This window comes from Empidonax traillii, unplaced genomic scaffold, assembly GCF_003031625.1.
Source record: "Empidonax traillii isolate 1590-97213 ecotype Southwest subspecies unplaced genomic scaffold, ASM303162v1 scaffold8:size5222938, whole genome shotgun sequence".
Classification (NCBI taxonomy): domain Eukaryota; kingdom Metazoa; phylum Chordata; class Aves; order Passeriformes; family Tyrannidae; genus Empidonax; species Empidonax traillii.
Genome location: NW_020955201.1, coordinates 2009801 through 2030151, shown reverse-complemented (window position 1 = coordinate 2030151; position 20351 = coordinate 2009801). Strand labels below are relative to the sequence as shown.

The following is a 20351-nucleotide window of genomic DNA, read 5'->3' as shown; positions in this document are numbered from 1 at the left end:
TGACCAATTCGGACAGAGAAGCTTTACACTAAAGGACTCAGGGAATGGGGTTCAAAGTGCCATTGCTTCCTCCTGGGGAATAGATTATACCAATCAGTGCAGTGAAAGATGTTCCTTGACTGCTTCTCATTGGTTACTTCCTCAAAGGACTAACCTCACTGAAGGTGTTTATGGCTGTGGTGAATCTTCTTACACCCCTTCTAGGGAACCCAATTCCTTGATTAAACCAGATGTGAGGGGGGAGGGGAGTGATATCGGGCTTATCCCTGGCAAGCTGTGGGATGGTATGAAAAGGTTAGAGGGACAGGGTGCTAGTGAGGCCTCTCTGCAGGTGACTCCAGGAGGTACCAGATGTGCTGGAACACGTCTGCAGTCTCACAAAGATGAGCCAGGGACTCCTGAGATAACAGAAGCCAACATGGAGACACCAGGGAAGTATCTCCAAGGTACTGAGGTGTGTTCTATAGGACGGAGACATGACTGAGAACCCAACTGAGGTGCCTTTACACTGATGCACACAGCACGCACAACAAACAAGAGCAGTTGGAAGCCACTGTGCTGCTGCAAAGTTATCACCTTGTTGCCATTACTGAAACTTGCTGGGATGAATCCCATGATTGGAACGCAACTATCAATGGCTGTGGGCTGTTCAGAACAGACAGGAAAGGAAGGAGAGGTGGAGGGGTTGCCCTCCACATCAAGACAGGGATTATGTGTGAAGAGCGGCCTCTGAAGAACAGCCATGCGCAGGTTGAAAGCCCGCAGAGGTTGAAAACTGAGGCAACAGGCTGACTCATCAAGGGGAGCCTGCACATGGAGCCTTCCTGCTCCAGCTACAGAAGGGAGGGATGGTGCTCACAGGCTCTTGTCCTGCTGGGAGACTTCAACCACTCTTATATCTGCTGGGAAAGTGGCACGGTGATAGACAGCCCTACCAGAGGGATGGGTTTGATGGTCACCAGTTTGAGTGAGCTGTCTGGGGATGTCAGGACTGGAGGTAGCCTGGGTTGCAGAGATCATGCCTTGGTGGAATTTGCGGACTTGGGGAATATAGGTCAGGTAAGGAGTAAAGTCAGGCCCTTGAACTTTACGAAGGCAGACTTCTAGCTCTTCAGGGAGATAGTCAGTGGGATTCCCTGAGAGACTGCCCTCAGGAACAAAGGAGTGGGACAGAGCTGGCAGATCTTTAACAAGTCTTCCATATAGCACAAGAGCTAATAATCCCCAGGAGCAAGAAAGTGGGCAAGGAAGGCAGAATACCTGTATGGTTGAGTAGGGGACCTGCTGGTCAAACTGAAGGACAAGAAGCAAATGAATAGGCAGTGGAAATCAGGACAATTAATCTTGGAAGAGCATAGAGATAAAGTACAATTGTGCAGGGAGGTGGTGAGGAAGGCCAAGACAAAATCAGAAATGCCTGGAAAGGGCTGCAAAGAGTAACAGGAAGGGCTTCAACAGGTATGTTAATCAGAAAAGGAATGTCAAAGAAGGTGTATCCCTTCTGACAAACAATGCGGATGAACAGGTAACAATGAACAGTGAACAGGCTGAGGTACTGAACAATTGTTTTGCTTCAGTCTGCAATGGTGACCTTTCTTTCCACACCGCTGTAGTGGAGGGATGACAGGATGAGGACTGGGAGAGCAAAGTTCCTCCCACCATAAATTGAAGATCAGGTTCATGACTACTTGAGGAAATGGAATGTGCATAGGTCTATGGGACCTGAGGAAATACATCCCAGAGTCCTGAAGGAAGTGGCTGATGTAGTTATCGAGCCACTCTCCAAGATATTTGAAATGTCATGGCAGTCAGGGAAGTCCCAGGTAACTGGAAAAAAGGAAACATCGCTCCCATCTTTAAAAAGGGTAGAAAGGAGGACCCTGGAAACTACCAGCCTGTCAGCCTCACCTCTGTTCCTGGGAAGGTCATGGAACAGATCCTCCTGGAAGCTGTGGAAGGGCACATGAAGGACAGGGAGGTGATACGAGACAGCCAGCACAGCTTCACCAAAGGGCAAGTCCTGCCTGACCAGCCTAGTGGCCTTCTAGGATGGAGTGACAACATCAGGGGACAAGGGAAGGGCTACAGATGTCATTTGTCTGGACTTCTGTAAAGCCTTTGATGAGGTCCCCCACAACATCCTTGTCTCTAAATGGGAGAGAGGGATTTGATGAGTGGACTGTTTGATGGATAAGAAAGTGGTTGGATGATCACATCCAGAGGGTAGTGGCCAATGGCTCAGAGTCCCAACATGCATCAGTGACAAGTGCTGTCCCTCAGGGGTCCGTACAGGAACCAGTGTTCTTTAATATCTTCAGGAACAACAGAAAGGGATCAAGTGCACCCTCAGCAAATTTGCAGATGACACCAAGCTGAGTGGAGCAGCTGACACACCTGAAGGATGGGATGCCATCCACAAGGACCTGGACAAGCTCTAGGGGAGGGACCATGGGAATCTCATGAGGTTTAGTAAGACGAAGTGCAAGGTGCTGCACCTGGATCAGTGCAGGCTGGGGGATGAACAGATGGAGAGCAGCCCTGCTGAGAAGGACTCGGAGGTGCTGGTGGAGGAGAGGCTGGACATGACCCAGCAATGTGCACTCACAGCCCAGAAACCCAATTGTATCCTGGGCTGCATCAAAAGCAGTGTGGGCAGCAGGTCAAGGGAGGGGATTCTGCCCCTCTATTCTGCTCTGGTGAGACCCCACCTGGAGCACTGCATCCAGCTCTGGGGTTCCCAGAACAGGAAGGACATGGACCTGTTGAAGCGAGTTCAAAGGAGCACCACCAAGTTGACCAGAGGGCTGGAGCACTTCTCCTATGAGGAAAGGCTGAGAGAACTGGGTTGTTCAGTCTGGAAAAGAGAAGACTTCGAGGTGACCTCATTGTGTCCTTCCAGTACCTAAAGGGAACTTAAAGTTAAGATGGGGCAGGACTATTTTTAAGGGCATGTTGTGAAAAGACAAGGGGCTTCAATTGAAAGAGAGCAGATTTAGTCTAGATAACAGTAAAAAATTCTTTAGTGTGAGGGTGTTGAGGCACTGGAACAGGTTGCCCATGAAGTTGTGGGTGTTCCATCCCCTCCGAGTGTTCAAGGTCAAGTTGGATGGGACTCTGAGCAACGTGGTCTAGTGAAATGTGTCCCTGTCCATGGCATCAGTGTAGGAGCTAGATAACCTTCAAGGTCCCCTTCCAAGCCAAACCATTCTATGATTCTATAATCAGCCAAAGACCTGTACCAAGAGTTTTGGAACCACTAGACAAAGTCAAAGTGTGTTGAAAAATGTAACTTAACACCAGAAATTTCTCAACTATCCTCACTAAACAAATTTCTGGTCTTCAATGCTAAAGCATGTTAAGTACTCCAGGGACGCAGCAATGTGTGTGACTTACAGTGCATTAATGCACTTTTCTTTGATTTGTACTGTGGTATGAGAAGCAATTCTTATTTGTTTTCTCCTTTACAAATAAGGCTGAAGTTTTCACAGTTCATATCAAACACCATCTAGACCAATTTGCATTTTCTCTGAGATGACAGTAATTTCTACAATGGTTCATTTTTCATCTATTAGAATAACTTTTACATCAACTTGAAAACTAATCAATAAAAAACTTACTGCAGTATTAGGACTACAGAAAATAATGTAAACACTGATTAAGAATATGTACACTTCTGTTGAGAGCACAAGATTCTTGTTTCTTTTCCTGAGAAGTAGCAGTATATTTTGAGTGCTGGCACACTCTAGAACTGCATTTCTCATGGAAGTGCAACTTAAGTGCCTTAAAAATCCAACTCCTCTTCAGGATTTGCCAGTAAGTTCCATTACATATTTGAGCCTCCTTTTAGTTGTACCGAATTTTAGTAGAAAATTTGGAAAGAATTCAGAAGGAGCGTGCAGTAATGCAACATTTCTGATGAAGCAGCATTTTGTACCATCCTAAACCAGAACAGCACCACTTAGAATCAAAGGACTACGGAAGGGTGCTGGCGACAGAGCAAGGTTACATCTACACAAATATCTTCTCTGTAGCAGAGCCATGACTTATTGGGAAAAGCCATTTTGGAAGTAAGGAGAACTGAAAAGAAATTACGAAGATCAGCATCTTAAGTCTGAACCATGTAACCAGAATACGAAGGGAAGGTCAAAATCAGTGACACCCAAGCTACAAGCAGAAAACTGGGTAAAACAGAGGTTGCCCAGCTGTTTGTCTTCTCAGGCCTATTTCAGTTGATATGGCTATGAATTTCTCTTTGCCTCAAGTCCTGTTTTATACAAAGGGGGGAGATGTTTTAATCTAGTTCAAAAAAGAAATTTGAAGCAAAGATCTGAACTATTCATCAAACTAGATGACAGTATTTGCCACAACAGTCTAATAATCATTATTTAATTTAATACTATCTGCATGCAGAAAATTACCATAGGAGCACAAACACTGGCTGCATTCATAAGATTTGTTTGCTGATGTGTATGTAGTGTCCAACTTTATTTGCATCTACTTTAGTTAACCTGTATACACAATATTGGCAATCTCTGTTATCAATTCTCCAGCAAAACAAGACGAGGGAGGCTCTGCTCATAGCACTACTTTATTAGTATCTTAACAACATATTTGAGAAAAGAACAGTAAGTAGGAACAAGGTTCTTAATAGACAAGTTTAGGTTTAAAAGCATTTCTAGAAAGCAACCATTTTGCTGTTCTTACTGAATTTTTACGTTTATGTAACAAAATCTCTCTGAACCACAAACTTGTTGCTGGAACCTATCTGCCATTTGAACTCAGTTTTCAAGCAGTGTGATTTCCCTTGAACTTTATTATCTAATATTTGCTCACTATGGGGAGGAAAACTGATGGGGAAGAAAGGTTGTGGGGGAACCTACTGTCATCTACTAGAGAGGGAAGAACTAGAGTAGAACAAATGGGAAATACATTTGAAAGCACATAGACAGTAAAATATATATTCTTTGGTTAGCAAGCAGAAAAAAAGGAAAGAACTTGCATACACGATAGATACACACTAGCATTCTAAAGCAGAAGACAAGAATGTCAAGAGTGTATTCTTCCCCCACTGCCAGATGGAAAGGCTATTATTATAAATGAAAGGCAGCAGTAGTGGATGCCAGGCACTTTTGTTGTGTGCCAGACTCTGAAGTCCAGATGTAAGCAGGTTACCCCTGGGACAGGACAGGCTTCAGCTCCCGCAGCAGAACAGAACCAATCACAGTTTTCTCAGTGTTTATGATGAGCTGTGCTGTAGAGCTCTCCTTCAGCTCCACTGTGACTAGCATCAGTGACCCACTGTGCACAGTTTTAGCTGCAAACCTGGAGAGGGAAGGAAAAATTAAAAAAAAAAGAGAAAAATCACTGAGGATCTTAAGGCCAAAGACTGCTAATATTTCTTTCTGCTAAAATTAAATGAGCTCAAATATAATAATATACTTCCAAATTCATTGATGCACTTCAGGGATAAACCACAAAAACCTCCATAAATTCTTCAGACATAATTTGTGAAGCATTGTGTAAATATTTTTGGATTTAAGAAGAACAAAAAAGTATCATACCAAATTTTGTATTTAGCAGTACAAACTAAAGTCTATTTAAATAATTTTCTTTTAATGTAAATCCTGATTCTTCAGTTCATCTACAGTATTCATGCCCATTGGCAACCTCTATTCAGCTGTACAGTTTTCCATGTATTTCCACCATTTGGTGCCTCAAAGACAATACAACTATGCTTTATGTAGTAGAACACTCTGTAGTAGAACACTCAAAAAAGGCTGAACTGTTGCACTTTGTGAAAAGTGTCTCCTCCTGCAATCAGAAATTAATTCAAACTAAAACTGGTTAAAATTACAAACACCCAAACCAGTAATTTTGAAATTATAGTAACAGCAACACACTGAATCGTTCCATCTGTGAATTTATCTCCAGACCACGTAATCATAAAAATGAGACCAATATTTCAGATATTTTATAATTATTAAAAATTCTACAGAGGAAATAAATAAAAAAACACCAACCAATCACACAGACAAAAGTTAGGACTAATGCACCATTACTAAATTCCAAGACATGAAGAATCCACTAATTACATAGAATTAAAACCAAAACTAGCCTTTTAAGCACCACAATTGACTGCAAAGCCATTTTAGGCACAATGAACTTCTGTCAATCCTATTAATTCATTCTGGGGGCACAGCCAGGCCCAAGAGACAGGAAGCAAGAGGATGGCAACAGCCCCCATTTTTCCATCTTCCACAAGGAGCACACCATGCCTTTTTATTTTCCCCCTTGGTTACTTCACAACAACAAAGTTGCTGCACATGGGCTTTTGAAAACACTAACAAGTGTAGAGCAGGTCTGTGACCCAGTCTGACCCCACTTTGCAGGGCCAATCTCCTCTTCTCTTTCTGAATGACACGTGTCTGAATCAGAGCCATCTGCCTCAATTTGCGCAACATCTTCAGCCACAATAGGACACAGTTAGCCCTGACAACAGCTCACAATACAGCAAAATCAAACTGCTGGGCTGACAGCACGCTGTGGGCTATTCAAGAGCAAACCAACTGGTCAGTGTCTCCTGTCTGACAATTAGCATGGGCCTTGCAAAGCGCCTACCGAAGCCCTTGGGGATCTGTTTAATTATCATCAACATAAAGAAGGGAGTTTATCAGGAGATACTCAAAAAACTTCACTCCAGACTTAATTAAAATATTAGCCACTTAAGCAGGAAGCAGGTTCTCTTTAAACGAGAAGTAATTTCTGTCTTTTTTTCTTTTTAAACTAAGCATATCAAAATCTCATAACACATTATACTAATTAAGGAAACATGGGGCACTTTTTAATGTCACCCATCAGAGGTCAATCTATTTCTTTTGTCTGGATTACAGATACATTCAAAGACCTCTCCCTTTAATAGGAGGTTATAAACCAACATTACTACTACTAAAATTACCTACTTAGCTAGTTGTATCAATGATTTTATCTATTTATGCTGCTATGTAGAAGATGACTATTTCTCTTGTTGACTTCGACAGGGGGATAATTATAGAAACAATAGTCTTATTAGTCACTTTATTTACTTAACAGTTCTGTCTTGGGACAGCACAGAAGCAGATTATCTCTGAGTATGCACATAAATAGGTTGGTAGTTGGCACTCCTGCTGTGCTTCATAGCCCCGAGGTTTGATTTTATCCTCTTTTATCAAAAGCTGAAAGTGATACAAAGTCAGCGTTCTGTGAAAGCCAAGGTGGTCCAAAGCCTCAGAGATGAGTTTTGTGCTGATATTTTTACACACGAATTTGTGAAATTGCATAGGGGATCAATACTACTTTTCCATACCCCTGAACAAAACACATAAAATCAATAAAACGTGAGTTTGTATGTGCTTTGCAAGACGCAAAGGGTCTGATATGCAGATAATTTTACACAAAGTATTAATACTCATAACTAGTAGTGGCTAATCAGTTTCTATCAATGGTCACCGATCTGGAATCACTTGGGGAAACAAGAATTGGAACACAACAGGATGACTTATTTCACTATTAAAAAAGCATGTATAGAAGAAGAACCATACAGTGCATTTACTGCTGCTTTTGAACATTGGAAAACAAAAACTATTCCTTAAAATAGGGAACATAATTCAGTTTCTAAAGAGAATTACGTTTCTAAAGATCACTTATGTGATCTTAAAACTGAATACAGTTATAACGGATGAAGTAGTAGGATTTTGATTACAAGCCACTAGCAGTAAAACTGATCCATCAATTTTTAAAATACACTGTCATTGAAGGACTTGATTAATAGCTGTATTTTCAACTAAGTACATGTTATTACATTTCCATGCTTATTCTTATCATAAACCCACATGGATTTTCCAAAATGTGTGTTGCGCTCAACTAGATACTTAGACTAGAAAGCCATTAAAAAAATATCTCAGGAGCAAAAATTAATCACTAATAACATGTCTTTATTCTTTGTGAGAAACTTTCATTTTCCCCACAAGGTCAGTAATTATTTTCCACTTTTTCTGAAAGTTGATACTGCCTTAAAGGTTAGAATTAGAATTCACGCCCCCCTCAAAAGCAAACAAACAAAACCCCAAATAAAAACCAAAACAATCTTCCCCCTTAACAAAACAGTAACCCAGAAAGATAATAAATCAAACAGAAATCATAGACTGAAATAAGCCTGGAAACTGCACTGGAGTACACTTAGATCTAGAATGTAAATTGATTGGTTGTAGGTCCAAAAGAAAGAATTTGTCTTATGGATAATTCTTAACATAAGACATTACTATGAGTGCGGTTCTTTTGCAACATTGGATGCATCAGTGAATACTAAAAAAAAACCCAAAGAAAGTAAATGAGAATACCATCCAGAAAACAGAACCAAATATTTACTTATAGTTTTAAGATGATTGTTTCTGCTTGCAGTTTTCTACTGTTGCAGTTTTTCTTTCTCTGATAATATTAATTCTAAATCTGATTTTACATCATTAAAGGAAGATTTGCAGCTGTTAATATTTTTTCCATTTACAAAAATGAAGACATTAGAAATACAACAATGTGAGATATATTTGCAGACTCCGAATGTTTACAAGTATTTTTTCTTCTAAAAAGAAGGTTAAATATTCTGAGCATATGTGGCATGCAAAAAAAGAGGAGTTTACATATAATTTTTACATAAATATCGTACCTGTCAGTAGGTAAGGAAATATGTACTAAGAATCTTAATATAAGAATTCTTAATCAACAACAATAAAGTACTGTGTATTTTTAGAAAATAATTTGGTCTTTCAAGAGTTAAAAAACAAGAACATACTCTTGGTCATTTTCCATAAAAATAAAATTCCTTCATGAGAGTCATACAGAAAAAATTGATTTATAGTTGATACAAAGGGCTAACACAGAGTATCAGATACAACAATATGACAGCATTTGCCACTGACTTTGTAATGATGACTAGCCTAAATACAGATTAGCAGTTATTTTCTTTTTACTTGTAGACAGAAGATAGCTACACTATACAGGAGATACATTTTTATGGGGAAAGGTTATGAAAATTTCATGGCAGTGAATATACAGCAACAGAGTATCTCACTTAAAATCTGCTCTTTAAAATTCAACATTTGAGAAAGTAAATTTACACCTGAACACTCACTATTGGGAAATCTACAGCAGAGCAGGGTTTGTTACGCATAATTCAACGGCATTAAAACGTACACTCTCTCCTGTCCGGTGCTTTTCTTCCTCTTTGACTTTCCTATTCAAGCTAAATTTTCCTGTTTTTCTGTTCTACTGCTTACCAGAAACAGTGACAATGGCACATGGAGGCTAAAACTTTTTTTCCCCTCCACCCTTTCTTTAAATCTTGTACATGAAGCCTTCAATTACTGCCTGCTGAAGCAGACAGAATCCTATTAGTAAGGAAGACAATCAGAAGATGCAATGCCCTGCCCTAGCTGTAGAAAAATAATTAGTCCAAAGCTGACAAATGTGTAATCAAGTTACACAATGAATATATTCAAAGGGGAAAAAATACTGCTGTGAATTAGTCTTCAATTTGTAAATATAAGAACAAGTAACTATGAAGTACCTTCCAGTGTGTCAAATGGACAACAAAGATATTTACATTTATAGTTTCAGTGCTCTGAATCTTTCTCTTGCTTGGCTGTGTAAGGTTTTACTTCATAACATTTCATCTAAAAATTGGCTAAATTACTAACTACTTGTATTCATTCTCTGAGTAAGTCTTAGAACACAGAAAAGAAGTATTTGGGTATTAGTTCTGACCTGGGAATAGAATAAGCTTAATAGTAAAACTTAAACCCTTAGAAATATATTCACCAAAAGAAGGATCTTCTTCTTAATCTGGTGATTTTAATGTTGGTTATTAATAATAAAATTTGATTAATATTTACCTTAAAAATCTTATTATGATAATTTGACATTTTCTTTTTTCCACTACATTTCATATTATTTTAATACTATCTTTGAATGAATTGTTCAAAATACCTAATTCATTATCATAACGTACTTATTTCCAATATTACCTATTTTTGGGTATAATAAAATAATAAAATGGTAAAATAAATTGCAATCAAATCTATACTATATTCTTACCATGTTTATTTCTACTGCCAAAATAGATTTTGAGTCTGTTCTCAGTTGCCACTAAGCAGTTGCACTATACCTCTAACAAAAAGGCAGAAATACAAGTGAGTCATCTGACTTTACTGTCCAATACACAGCACTACTCCACATGTTCAAAAACATGCTGCGTGAACTTCTTATCATCCTCCAAATTTACCTTTAGTTAAAACATTCCAGCATTTTTTATATGCCACTATTTATATCTCCTCCCCAAAATCTGTGAGCTAAAAGCTTGAATCAAAAGATTTGGTCCTCATACCTACAGTATTCTAATTGTAATACTCAATTTATTTTGTTTTCTCATATAGCCATTCCTTTTTTTTCCTTATAAAATTGGCAGTTAATATGAGAAGTGTTTGAGAATTACATACAGTTCATTTTGAAAACAGGCTAAAATCTTTAATTTGCAGAAAAATTCTTTAATTCCAAGAAAGTAGACTGCTTTATAGAAATATACTAAGAGATTAAACATACTCAGAGATCTTTACATCAAAGATATTCTTCTGCTCAGTTAGTTTTTTAAATGTTAAACATTTTCTGTTTAAATAACTGGCTCAAAAGGTTCCTGTTTGTTTTTCAAAGGAAATGCTGCACATATTTATCACTTTACAGCATTCAGATACAAAAGCAGTGCTGTCCTCTAGTGGACAGCAAATAAGGTTGGCTAGAACAACCAGTTTTGATTAGCCTCCTATCTGACATGACTCACTCATATACTTTTAATGTTAAGACCAAATTTAATTTCTTCAAGTTATTTTTAAATTTTGCAATCCTCATGCAAGCTCCTTAAATACAATAATAGAGCTACACTGTTAAAGGTATTAAAATGATTTCGTGTGAAAGCATTCTCTTAATCAAGTATTTTGTACCAGTTAACCACAATCTTCATATGATGATAATGCATGAAAAATTGTATTAGTGTATACAGTAACTGTATTTTTTTAGCAGAGGGAAAGTTTTAAGGTTTTGGAACACTAGAATTTGATTACAAAATTAAAGAATAGTTATATTAGGAATAATAATAATAGGAACTACTGAATGAGTACTTTCATGTTTATAAAATTCAGCTTTCACTTTCTCTATGAATAAAAATATTAGCCTAAGAATAGTGACTAATTAGAAAGATTGTTAGTTCTGGGTTTCAAAAGAAATACAAATGGTTAGCCTAGCTGGGTTTTTAAAATTATTTTTATTTTTTGTTTGTTTGTTTTTGTAGTTTTTGTTGTTTAGTTGGTTTTGTTTGGTGGTTTTCTGTTTGTTTGTTTTGGGTTTTTTGTTTGTTTTTTAAGCTAGAACTACTTCTATAATAAATGAAGAAAACATGAAAAGTTTACAACTTTTGGCTAAAATGAAGGCTGATATACTGTGGACATGAATATACTATTCTATCTTTGTCTCCTACAGGTAAACACTATCAGAGAAACTGTTTTGCCTATGGCATTTAGCTCTCTAATTAATTCCTACTTGAGAAATTAGGAAGCAAAATCAAGGCTGCATGTCTATTACAAGTTTATTTACTCAGCTAACCACTGCAGCTCTTTAGAAGAGTAGAAAAAGAAGACTGAGTCCCACAGCTAAGGATTCACAGAAGCAGAACAGTCCACATAAATACATCAAAGAAGCTACTGCCAGAGGTAGACTTCACTTCATTTGAACTCTCCAACAGGCTAATTGCTCAGTAAAAAATCTTTGAAAAGGTGTGTGTGTACACAGAGCACAAAAGGCCTTTAAAAAAAGGCTTAATGGATTTACGTGGCTTGTCAGGAGCTGAGAATGTTTCTTTGGATTCACGTGGAATAACTATAAACAATTTATGTTTCTCATAAATTTATACATGGTGTTTTTCCTCCATAGATGAGTATTTTCCTTTCCAGCTGACATGCTGGAAGCAGATGCAATCATTAGTTACGTTAAGCTCATGGGGTCTGATCACCAACTTTCTGCCCGAGAATTCTTCCAAATTTAGCGCAAATTGGAAGATTACGTACACAGAGAAATTTTCCATATGGACCCCTTTAAATGGGTTTTCGTTCAATACAAATGTACCTACATACATACAAAATCACATACCTTTTCTCCATACATTAAATATTGCTGGATTAAAAAGATGTGGGGAGCATAACTGATTACTAAGCACAACATTCTCTCATAATCAAAATTGTCTGTAAGCAAAACCTTCTTTCCTTTGAGAATCAGTCTGCCAATATACTATAAATGGGACATGACAGGTTGCAAAATGATAAAAAGGGGTGAATACAACCAGACTGTCAGGCTGATGCATGGGGTGGGAAATAAAGGCTAGTGAAACACAGGTATTGATCCTTGGATTTCTGTGTTTTTTGTATTTTAAGCATTTTATGCAAGTTTCTGCCTTTGGTCTAGTTGCTTTCACGTTCTTCAGAATTTCAGTGCTCATCCATTGCAGTGGGTTCTCTGTCATATTCCATGATTTACACAGTGTATTTCGGATTTTGCTAAAGGACTGCAATACAAGCCCTGACAAGACAGGTGGAAGACTGGAAGACACTTTACACCTTGTTCAATAATTGCTTATTCATAAAATCAGATGGGTCATGGGTACATTAAGCGATGTATACTACATACAGCAAGCTCTGAACAAACTGGCATATCTATGTGGTTCAGTCAAGTGCCCTTAAAAATGTAGTTCTCAGAAGCTGCACAGTCACTGCATGCAATGCTGTACTTCAGCTCGTTAGACCCAGACACAAGCAGAAGTGCTGTTCTGTGCTTCTGGTTTAAAACCTAGCTTGTTTGCTGCTTATTCAGGCATCGACTATGACAACACACTAAGAGATGTCTAGAAATCACTATTATTATCACCACTTTCATGACTGTAATGGAGGAGGGTATTAAAATCACTATTTTAAAGTGTGAAATGGTTGTTCTGAAGCAGCTTAAAGTTTCAGTGTTGAAAGATTTTCTCCAAAATCTCAGATTGTCCTCTATTGGATTGTTGAAATGAAAGACTTGACCATGTCAAATTAGAGGACTGAAATTAATGCTATCATGTGTCTCAGAGTGCTGGTCAATGGTTACAGCCATTCTGATGAATTGTAGAATACAGGTGTATGACTCTATGGTCACTTCGTAACCCAAATGCTTTCTGTTTGCAATTATGGATTCCTTCCAAAATAGAACAGCAGAAACACACTAGTTCAATGGACTATTAAACAAGCTGAGGCTGACTAAAATTCATTTTTCATATCTACCCAGATGGCTTCAAACTTTTATCCCACTGACTGAGAAATATACAAGCAGTCTTCAAGGATGAAAAAAGAAGAAAAGGTGCTCTACCTTGCATCATTTTGTATAGCCACACTTATTGAGGGAAATAACATTCTAGAGTACAATGAGTACCATTTAAGAAATGCTTTGGAAAGCGGAAGGCAGAGAGGTAGACAGTTGAAGACAGCCTGATTCTCCATCCAATTACACATTATATTCTGACGTCAATGGAAGCACGAAAGTATAAAACAAAACGAAAGAGTGAACAAGCAAATCCAGTTTGTGATCACACCTCTGAATGGACTTTTCTGCCATATGCTATTGCCAACAAATTAAAAAGCTTCAGCACCATATTTTTTTGTATGCAGTGGAAAGAAATGTTTTCTATGTGTATTTCCACTAGTTTTTTTCCTTAAGTAAATTTAGCCTGAAACACTTCTCCTTCATATACAGAGCCTTATGTAATAGTAGGTAATATTTTGACACTTTCTAAAGGATTACAGTAGCATTCAAGTCTTTCCAAGATTAAAGTCTTCAACTAGCCTTTTCATGCCATCACCACTTGTTGTCTTTCGCTATATTCAAAGCGAAGCAAATGAATACTACCTATCCTTGCAGGAGGTTATGGAGCTGAAAATAAATACAGGACAAAGAGACCCGAGGAACTTTTATATTATTCATCTACTATTAATAAGAATAAGCAACACATCCTGAAAGTAACACTGGCATGAAGGGCATTTCTGGGTAACTAAGGCTTCTGTTGGTTAAATAGAATACGACCGAAAATCTTGAGTTGAACAGTGTCTTCATCTCATCACATTTTGAAATAGAACAGCCTATAATATTTTTTTTATATATAAAGCAATCAGTGCTATTGTCCAAGTAGAGACAAGGAGCTCAAGTGAAAGTCTATAGAAGAATCAACTTGGAGAGAATAAATGTCCTCATGTATCCTCCTATCTTGAAGATGGAAAAACTCCTGGTGGACTTTCTCTACTGACAGCAAACGGCAGACATACTTCAACTGAAAAGTACTTGGTCCCTAAACGCAATTATTCAGAGGGATTTAATGCCCTGCAGGAACAAATGCTTTTCTTTCAGTGACTTTATCTTCAGATATTCAAATGCTGCCCTCAAATGTGGCCTGAATCAAAAGACAAAAGCTTGGTGCCTTTGTTCCTTTTGAAATCACTTTATCAACATCAAACAATGCTCCTCAGAGCATTGAGTGAGCTATGTATGTTTCAACAATTACCCTAATCACTCTTGTGAGAAAATATTTTAAGAAAAATCATACTCTCTTTTTTTCTGATGTTCTCATATTTAAGGAGAAATATTTCCTATTCAAGAAAATTTCTCTTTTGAAATGCATTTCACATTCTTGCTTTTAGTAGAAGCCTTTTAAAATCAAAATAATGTTACCACTTGACAACAAAAGCAAGAGAGATCAATACATAAAGTAGTAAAATCCTATTAAGAGCATGAGACCACACTGCATGTAGTCTTTCAAGGTCCAGTAATCTAATACCTTGTATAAACTCAATGGAAAGCAGGTAGGTATATGTAAGGAAGTTAAATGGTACAGCAAAATTTATTTTGCAAATATATGAATATTAACCTGCAACTTTGTGTTCTGATATACATATTGGCTTTTGATTTCAAAATTTTTGCACATATCACTTCAAATAAAACTGGTCAGAAAAATGAGTTTAAAGTATTATTAAATATTAGTTTAAAGTTTTAGTATTATATTACTGTATTATCTGGTATTTTGTTCTACGCTCACTTGACAGTTAAATTATTACACTGAAAGTAAGTATGAAAGTTTAGTAGCCATACAGTAAAGAGAGAAAAAAAAATGCATGTAAGAAGGTATTACTATACTGTGATATGGTCTGATACATAGCTGATGTATTTGACACATTTACACTTATTTCATTTTTCTTTGGTGAGTGCATGCTACTCTGTTGATGTTTGTTTCAAGTATTTAGTTTCAAACCTTCATTACATGTAAGTGTTTTTACTTGGTGCAAATACAAAATCCTAATAGGGCTATTAATTTAAGGCAGAGTAATTGGGTTGCAGCAGCATGACAACATCTTCATCATGAATGTTAACATGTTTAGACTGAAAAAAACATCAAGAAATGCACACCTGTTCATATCCATTAGATACTCTGGCACTTGTATTAAACTGTACCATTTCATTTTGAATAAGTATATTGCATTACCACGTAATAAAAATTTCTTGGCATTAGCCATCATTAAATAGTAATACTCACATTGGGGATGATCAACTAATAGGTTAATATAATTTATGCTGCACAGTGCAGAACATCAGTTTAAAAACAGTACTTTTTCTGTGTAACAAGTATGTACGAAGCACTTCCAAGAAGTGAACTGAAGTAGTCCTCACAGAATAGCACGATGAGCTAAAACATATTCTTGCATTGAATTTTTTTCTCCAAACAGCAATTGCAATAAAACAAACAGGACGAATGACAATACTATAGAAAAATTAAAAAATTCACTTTCAGCATAATTTTATTGAATCTCTAACTGTTTTGTCAAGATAAAAGGTGACTGTTTATTTTATTATCCTGAAATGGCATATATGTCACATAAATAAAACATGTCACAATTCTTGCACTCATGAGACTTATGCCAGAAGAGACTCCATTTTCACTTACTCTCGTGACAGAGTTCATGTAATCCAAATATATGTAGGTTTTAGACACATAGAGGAAAAAACATTTCAGTCATTTGTTTCAGTGTTTTGAAAGGATTCATTAACTAATTTTATCTCACATATTCATTTATTTGAATCTAGGATTTACTTTAATGATAAAGTATTACTATTTAAGAGATGAACAGGTTCATCACGGTATCAATTAAATAATGTTCCTGTTTCTGTTCTCAGTAAAATCTACGTGCAATTATGACTATAGTAGCTGTGAACTCCAGTTACTTACAGTGAAGCAAATGAAGGCCTATTTTCTAAATGCTTATCATTTCTGGTCATTTCTTGTAGGCCACTTATATTGTAATAAATGAATTTTTTGGTCTAATGGACATTATAGATGCAGAGCATTCTACAACTGTTGTGGCAGACTGAAAACATTTTATTTTGAATATAAAAAAAAAATCAAAGAAGATTTCAGGATGCTCCAAAGCACTCTGAGTACTTCAGCTGGACCAGAACATGCCTTTAACCACAATCTCTGAAGGAGTGTACCCAACAGAAAGTGCATCTTCAATTTATTTACTGTTGGTTATAGACTCTATTGTAGAAAACCTCCTTTAAAAGAAACCAAAAGACCAAAAGAAAACAAGATCAAATTAGAAACTTGTCTACAATAAGGAAACCTGTGGCTGAGCTAGGAACTAAGCTATTATTTTAGGGAGCCTTTTTGAGACTCAGTCAACAAAACAATCCATCCCTATGTGATGCCTCATGTGACAGATTGGGTAAAGATGGAGAACACCTTTATACTGCAGACACTTCAGCCTCTCTTGATTGACACTCTCACCTAGTCTTTGAATTGATGTTGAGAACGCAGGCTATATAGACAGATCCCTCAGGGATGCAACAAATGAGGACTCCTTCATGGAGAGCAGGTGTCAATAGTGACAATCATTTCAGTGCAATCGCACTAGCTGTACCATGTTTTTATGGTGAAACAGAATTTTATCATTGACCGTATCAAATACATAAGAAAATCCAGCTGAGTTAATGTTAACGCAATGCAATAAAAATGCCCAGCAATGCAAAAGAGACTAAATCCAACAAGGAGGAATATCAGGTTATTAGTCCTGTGTAGGCTACTGGATTCTCACCATTACAAACACTCATATCAGTCAGCAAAATTTAAAATAAAAACATTGTTCTTTGCTTTAAAAGAAGATACTTTGCATTTACTGAAATAGCAAAATTCAGGGGGCTACAGAGATAATTCCCGCTGACGAACTGTTTTAGTAGATGCTAAGAGAGATTCCAAGACCATGTTAACAGCTTCTAATTAGATCTTGCTGTTGTAATTTGTGTCTACTAAGTTTTTCACATATGGCAATTTTCCTGTTTGTTCCTGTAAGAAGCCATACCAATTCACAGGACTAAATATTTTGAGTCAACCACATTAAAAGCTGTCATTAACCAACAATTGTATCAATTCCACTGACATTCTTATCACAGCTCTTGGATGAAACGGATTCATCTACAAGTAACAACTACAATTTTGACAGGGCCAATGACTTTCTTGTCTGGTAACTAGTTTTGCTTGCATATATATTGGAAAGTCAAAAAATAATGTAGGAAAACCAAACTGCTTCTCACAGATGACATACCTGGAGCAAGCTCATCTCACAGATGATATACCTGTTTACTATTGGAAACAAAAAGCTCTAAAAAAAAAAGCTCTTGAAAGTACTGTACTTTAAAAGGCTACCTTTTCCCTTTGAAACAAAACCAGGAAAGGACAATTTCCCCTAACTGTGTATATTAAAGTCTAGACATTTGATTGTTCTATATACACTCAAATTAAAGAGCTGCAGAGTACTTATGCTCAGGTTAGTATCTGCTTAGATTATATATTACAGTATAATTGGGTACCTTCTCCGTTAAAGGTGCAGATAATAAAATTTTCCCTAATGTAATCAAATATCGATTAATTTGGAACTAATAAATTCATATTAAAAGATGTTGTTACTTTGAATAATATGTAATCTTACCTGTGTATGTTATCTTGACCAGAAGAGACTACACCCAGATTTGCTGCTTTTACTACCCTCTCAATTATTACAAGTCTAGTAGAGTTCTGTGGAGCAACAGCTATTGTAGCAGATGTCTCATTCATTCCTGTCAGCATTCCTGAAATATTAAGTATTTAATTACAAATACTTTAAGATTTGCTTGCTTATTAAGCATAAAACCAAAATAAGAGACATCTAAACAAAAAAATATAAATGCATTAAAATTTAAATCTTTTACTGAAAAAACAATTTAACAATTTTATAAGAACTCACATCAGTAGCTGAATGTATTACTTGCAATGGCTTATTATTAGAAACAAATTATTAATAACTGAGCAATCATAGATGTGATACTGCTGCGACTGTGAAACCAAGGTAGTTCTTTTTCATGAAAAGCTTAACTTAAAAGAACAGTGTAAACACAGAAATTAAATATTGCGTAAGGATGATTTGGAAAAGTCCAGCTTAAGTAAGACCATATATACCAGACACCTTCTAATCTTTCAGTCATAAAACCACTGCATTTAATTTATCCAGTTGCTGAAAATTATATTGAAATTCAGATAGCACTAATTGGTTCAATTTAGTTCTTTAAGTTTAAGTCATCACATTAGAAACTGGGAAATTCAGTTAGTATCCAGCTCCCAAAAACTATTTGAGTTAAATAATTTGAATATCACAACAAAATGGAATAGAAATGTCAAGATTATAGCCAAACATATGACAAAGAAAAAGTAAAGACAGACATGTCATTCAAGGACATTTTAGCAAAACCCCCACTTTTCTGTTCTATCAATATGCATTGTTGAGAAGAACGATTTGCTGGATGCTCACGTTTATTAAAACACAACAGTAACTACAACTTAACACCATGTGTGCCTTTTTACAGTATGCTCAGAAGCTGAAAATGCAGACAAAAGAGCACAGTACTTCAGGCAGAAACATGGAGCATCTGAAACCCACAACAACATTAACAATGAAAACAATGGAAAAGTCTCAAAAGGCTATAATGTTTTAGGGTTGCACACAGAGTTCTAACCCAGAGCGAATAGTACCAAGATGATTAATAGAGCAATTAAAACAATAAATCCTATATTTTAATGCCCCAGAATGTGAGGTTATCACAAAATAAGAAATATGAAAGTAAAAATGGAACAGCTCATAAGTAAATAACAGGATATTTTTGAAGAGAACGAAAATAAGCATGCAACTTCTATAAAGATCAGATTTAGCCAGGGAACAGAACATTCTGTTTTGAATTGTTTAACTATTAGGCAAAAGCTTTAAATACTACATATGCAGACTAAAACTGCTTTTAAACAGAGCAAAGGGACTGACATAACACTGCTGTGAGATGTGTGTACTTATTTAGGATTTAAACCTTCTCCATTAAGCTCTATTGAAGAGCAAATGCTGAATAAATGAATGCAACTATGTTTATGTTAAAAGCCTGTTTTCCGCAGCATGTAATTAAAGGAAATGTTGTACAAAGCCAGTACTTTTGTCAAGCTCCTGTAAATGGAAAGATGGATAGCACTCAGAGAAGTGAATGCATTGCTTCATATTTAACCTTAACACTCTTGTCATTAATGGTTTGTCTAACTTGTTCTATAAAAGACAAGGTACTGCTCCATTGAAGTAAAATTAAAAAAATCAACTAAACCATGCTTTTCAGAACAGAAGATTCATTATCGTCGACTAATGTATTGGCATAAAGCAAAGTAACATCCTATCAAGTAAGGCACACATTCAATCTGCTTTTTCACCCCCCTTTATTTTTAACTCATGCTGTTTTATTGTTATAGGCAATTTGTACCACTCAGCATGACAGTGTAAACTGAATCAAGATTAATTTACATGCAAAAGAACACTTAGGAGAGCAGCGTGGTAAGCAAATGTATTGTCTCGATTGCTGAGGTGGAAAAGAACCTGGAAATAAAAAAGGGTGCTCTAATTAAGGAGCATCAAATATGATTGCTTGGGGTAGTCAATGGCCAGAAAACAGTAAATGTCCAGCCATTTAAAGAATTAGCATCTTGCTTATTAGGAAAACAAATTGTATATATCTAATTTTAATAACATTAGGTAAACTATCTGTTTACATAACCAAAATTGGTTGGGTTTTTGTTTATTTGTTTTGGTTTGGTTTTTTAATGTGATTCAGGCATATACTTCTAAAAAAAAGTTACAAATTACTTCAAA

The 20351-nt window shown here is 36.5% G+C and overlaps 1 protein-coding gene across 2 annotated transcripts in view; it reads right to left on the bottom strand.

Annotated features, from left to right (window-relative positions):
• Positions 1–4572: 4572 nt before the first annotated feature.
• The window catches only part of LOC114056944 (AP-3 complex subunit beta-1-like), a 31537-nt gene continuing 15758 nt past the window's right edge, over positions 4573–20351 (bottom strand). The window contains exons 4-5 of one of the 2 annotated variants that reach the window (XM_027882621.1): positions 18129–18267; positions 4573–5322 (exon numbers count right to left, since the gene is read on the bottom strand). In XM_027882621.1, coding sequence (XP_027738422.1) covers positions 5169–5322; positions 18129–18267 — 293 coding nt within the window. In that variant the 3' untranslated portion in view covers positions 4573–5168. Of the gene's footprint in view, positions 5323–18128; positions 18268–20351 lie in introns of those variants that run through there. The other variant, XM_027882630.1, reaches the window with a different exon arrangement.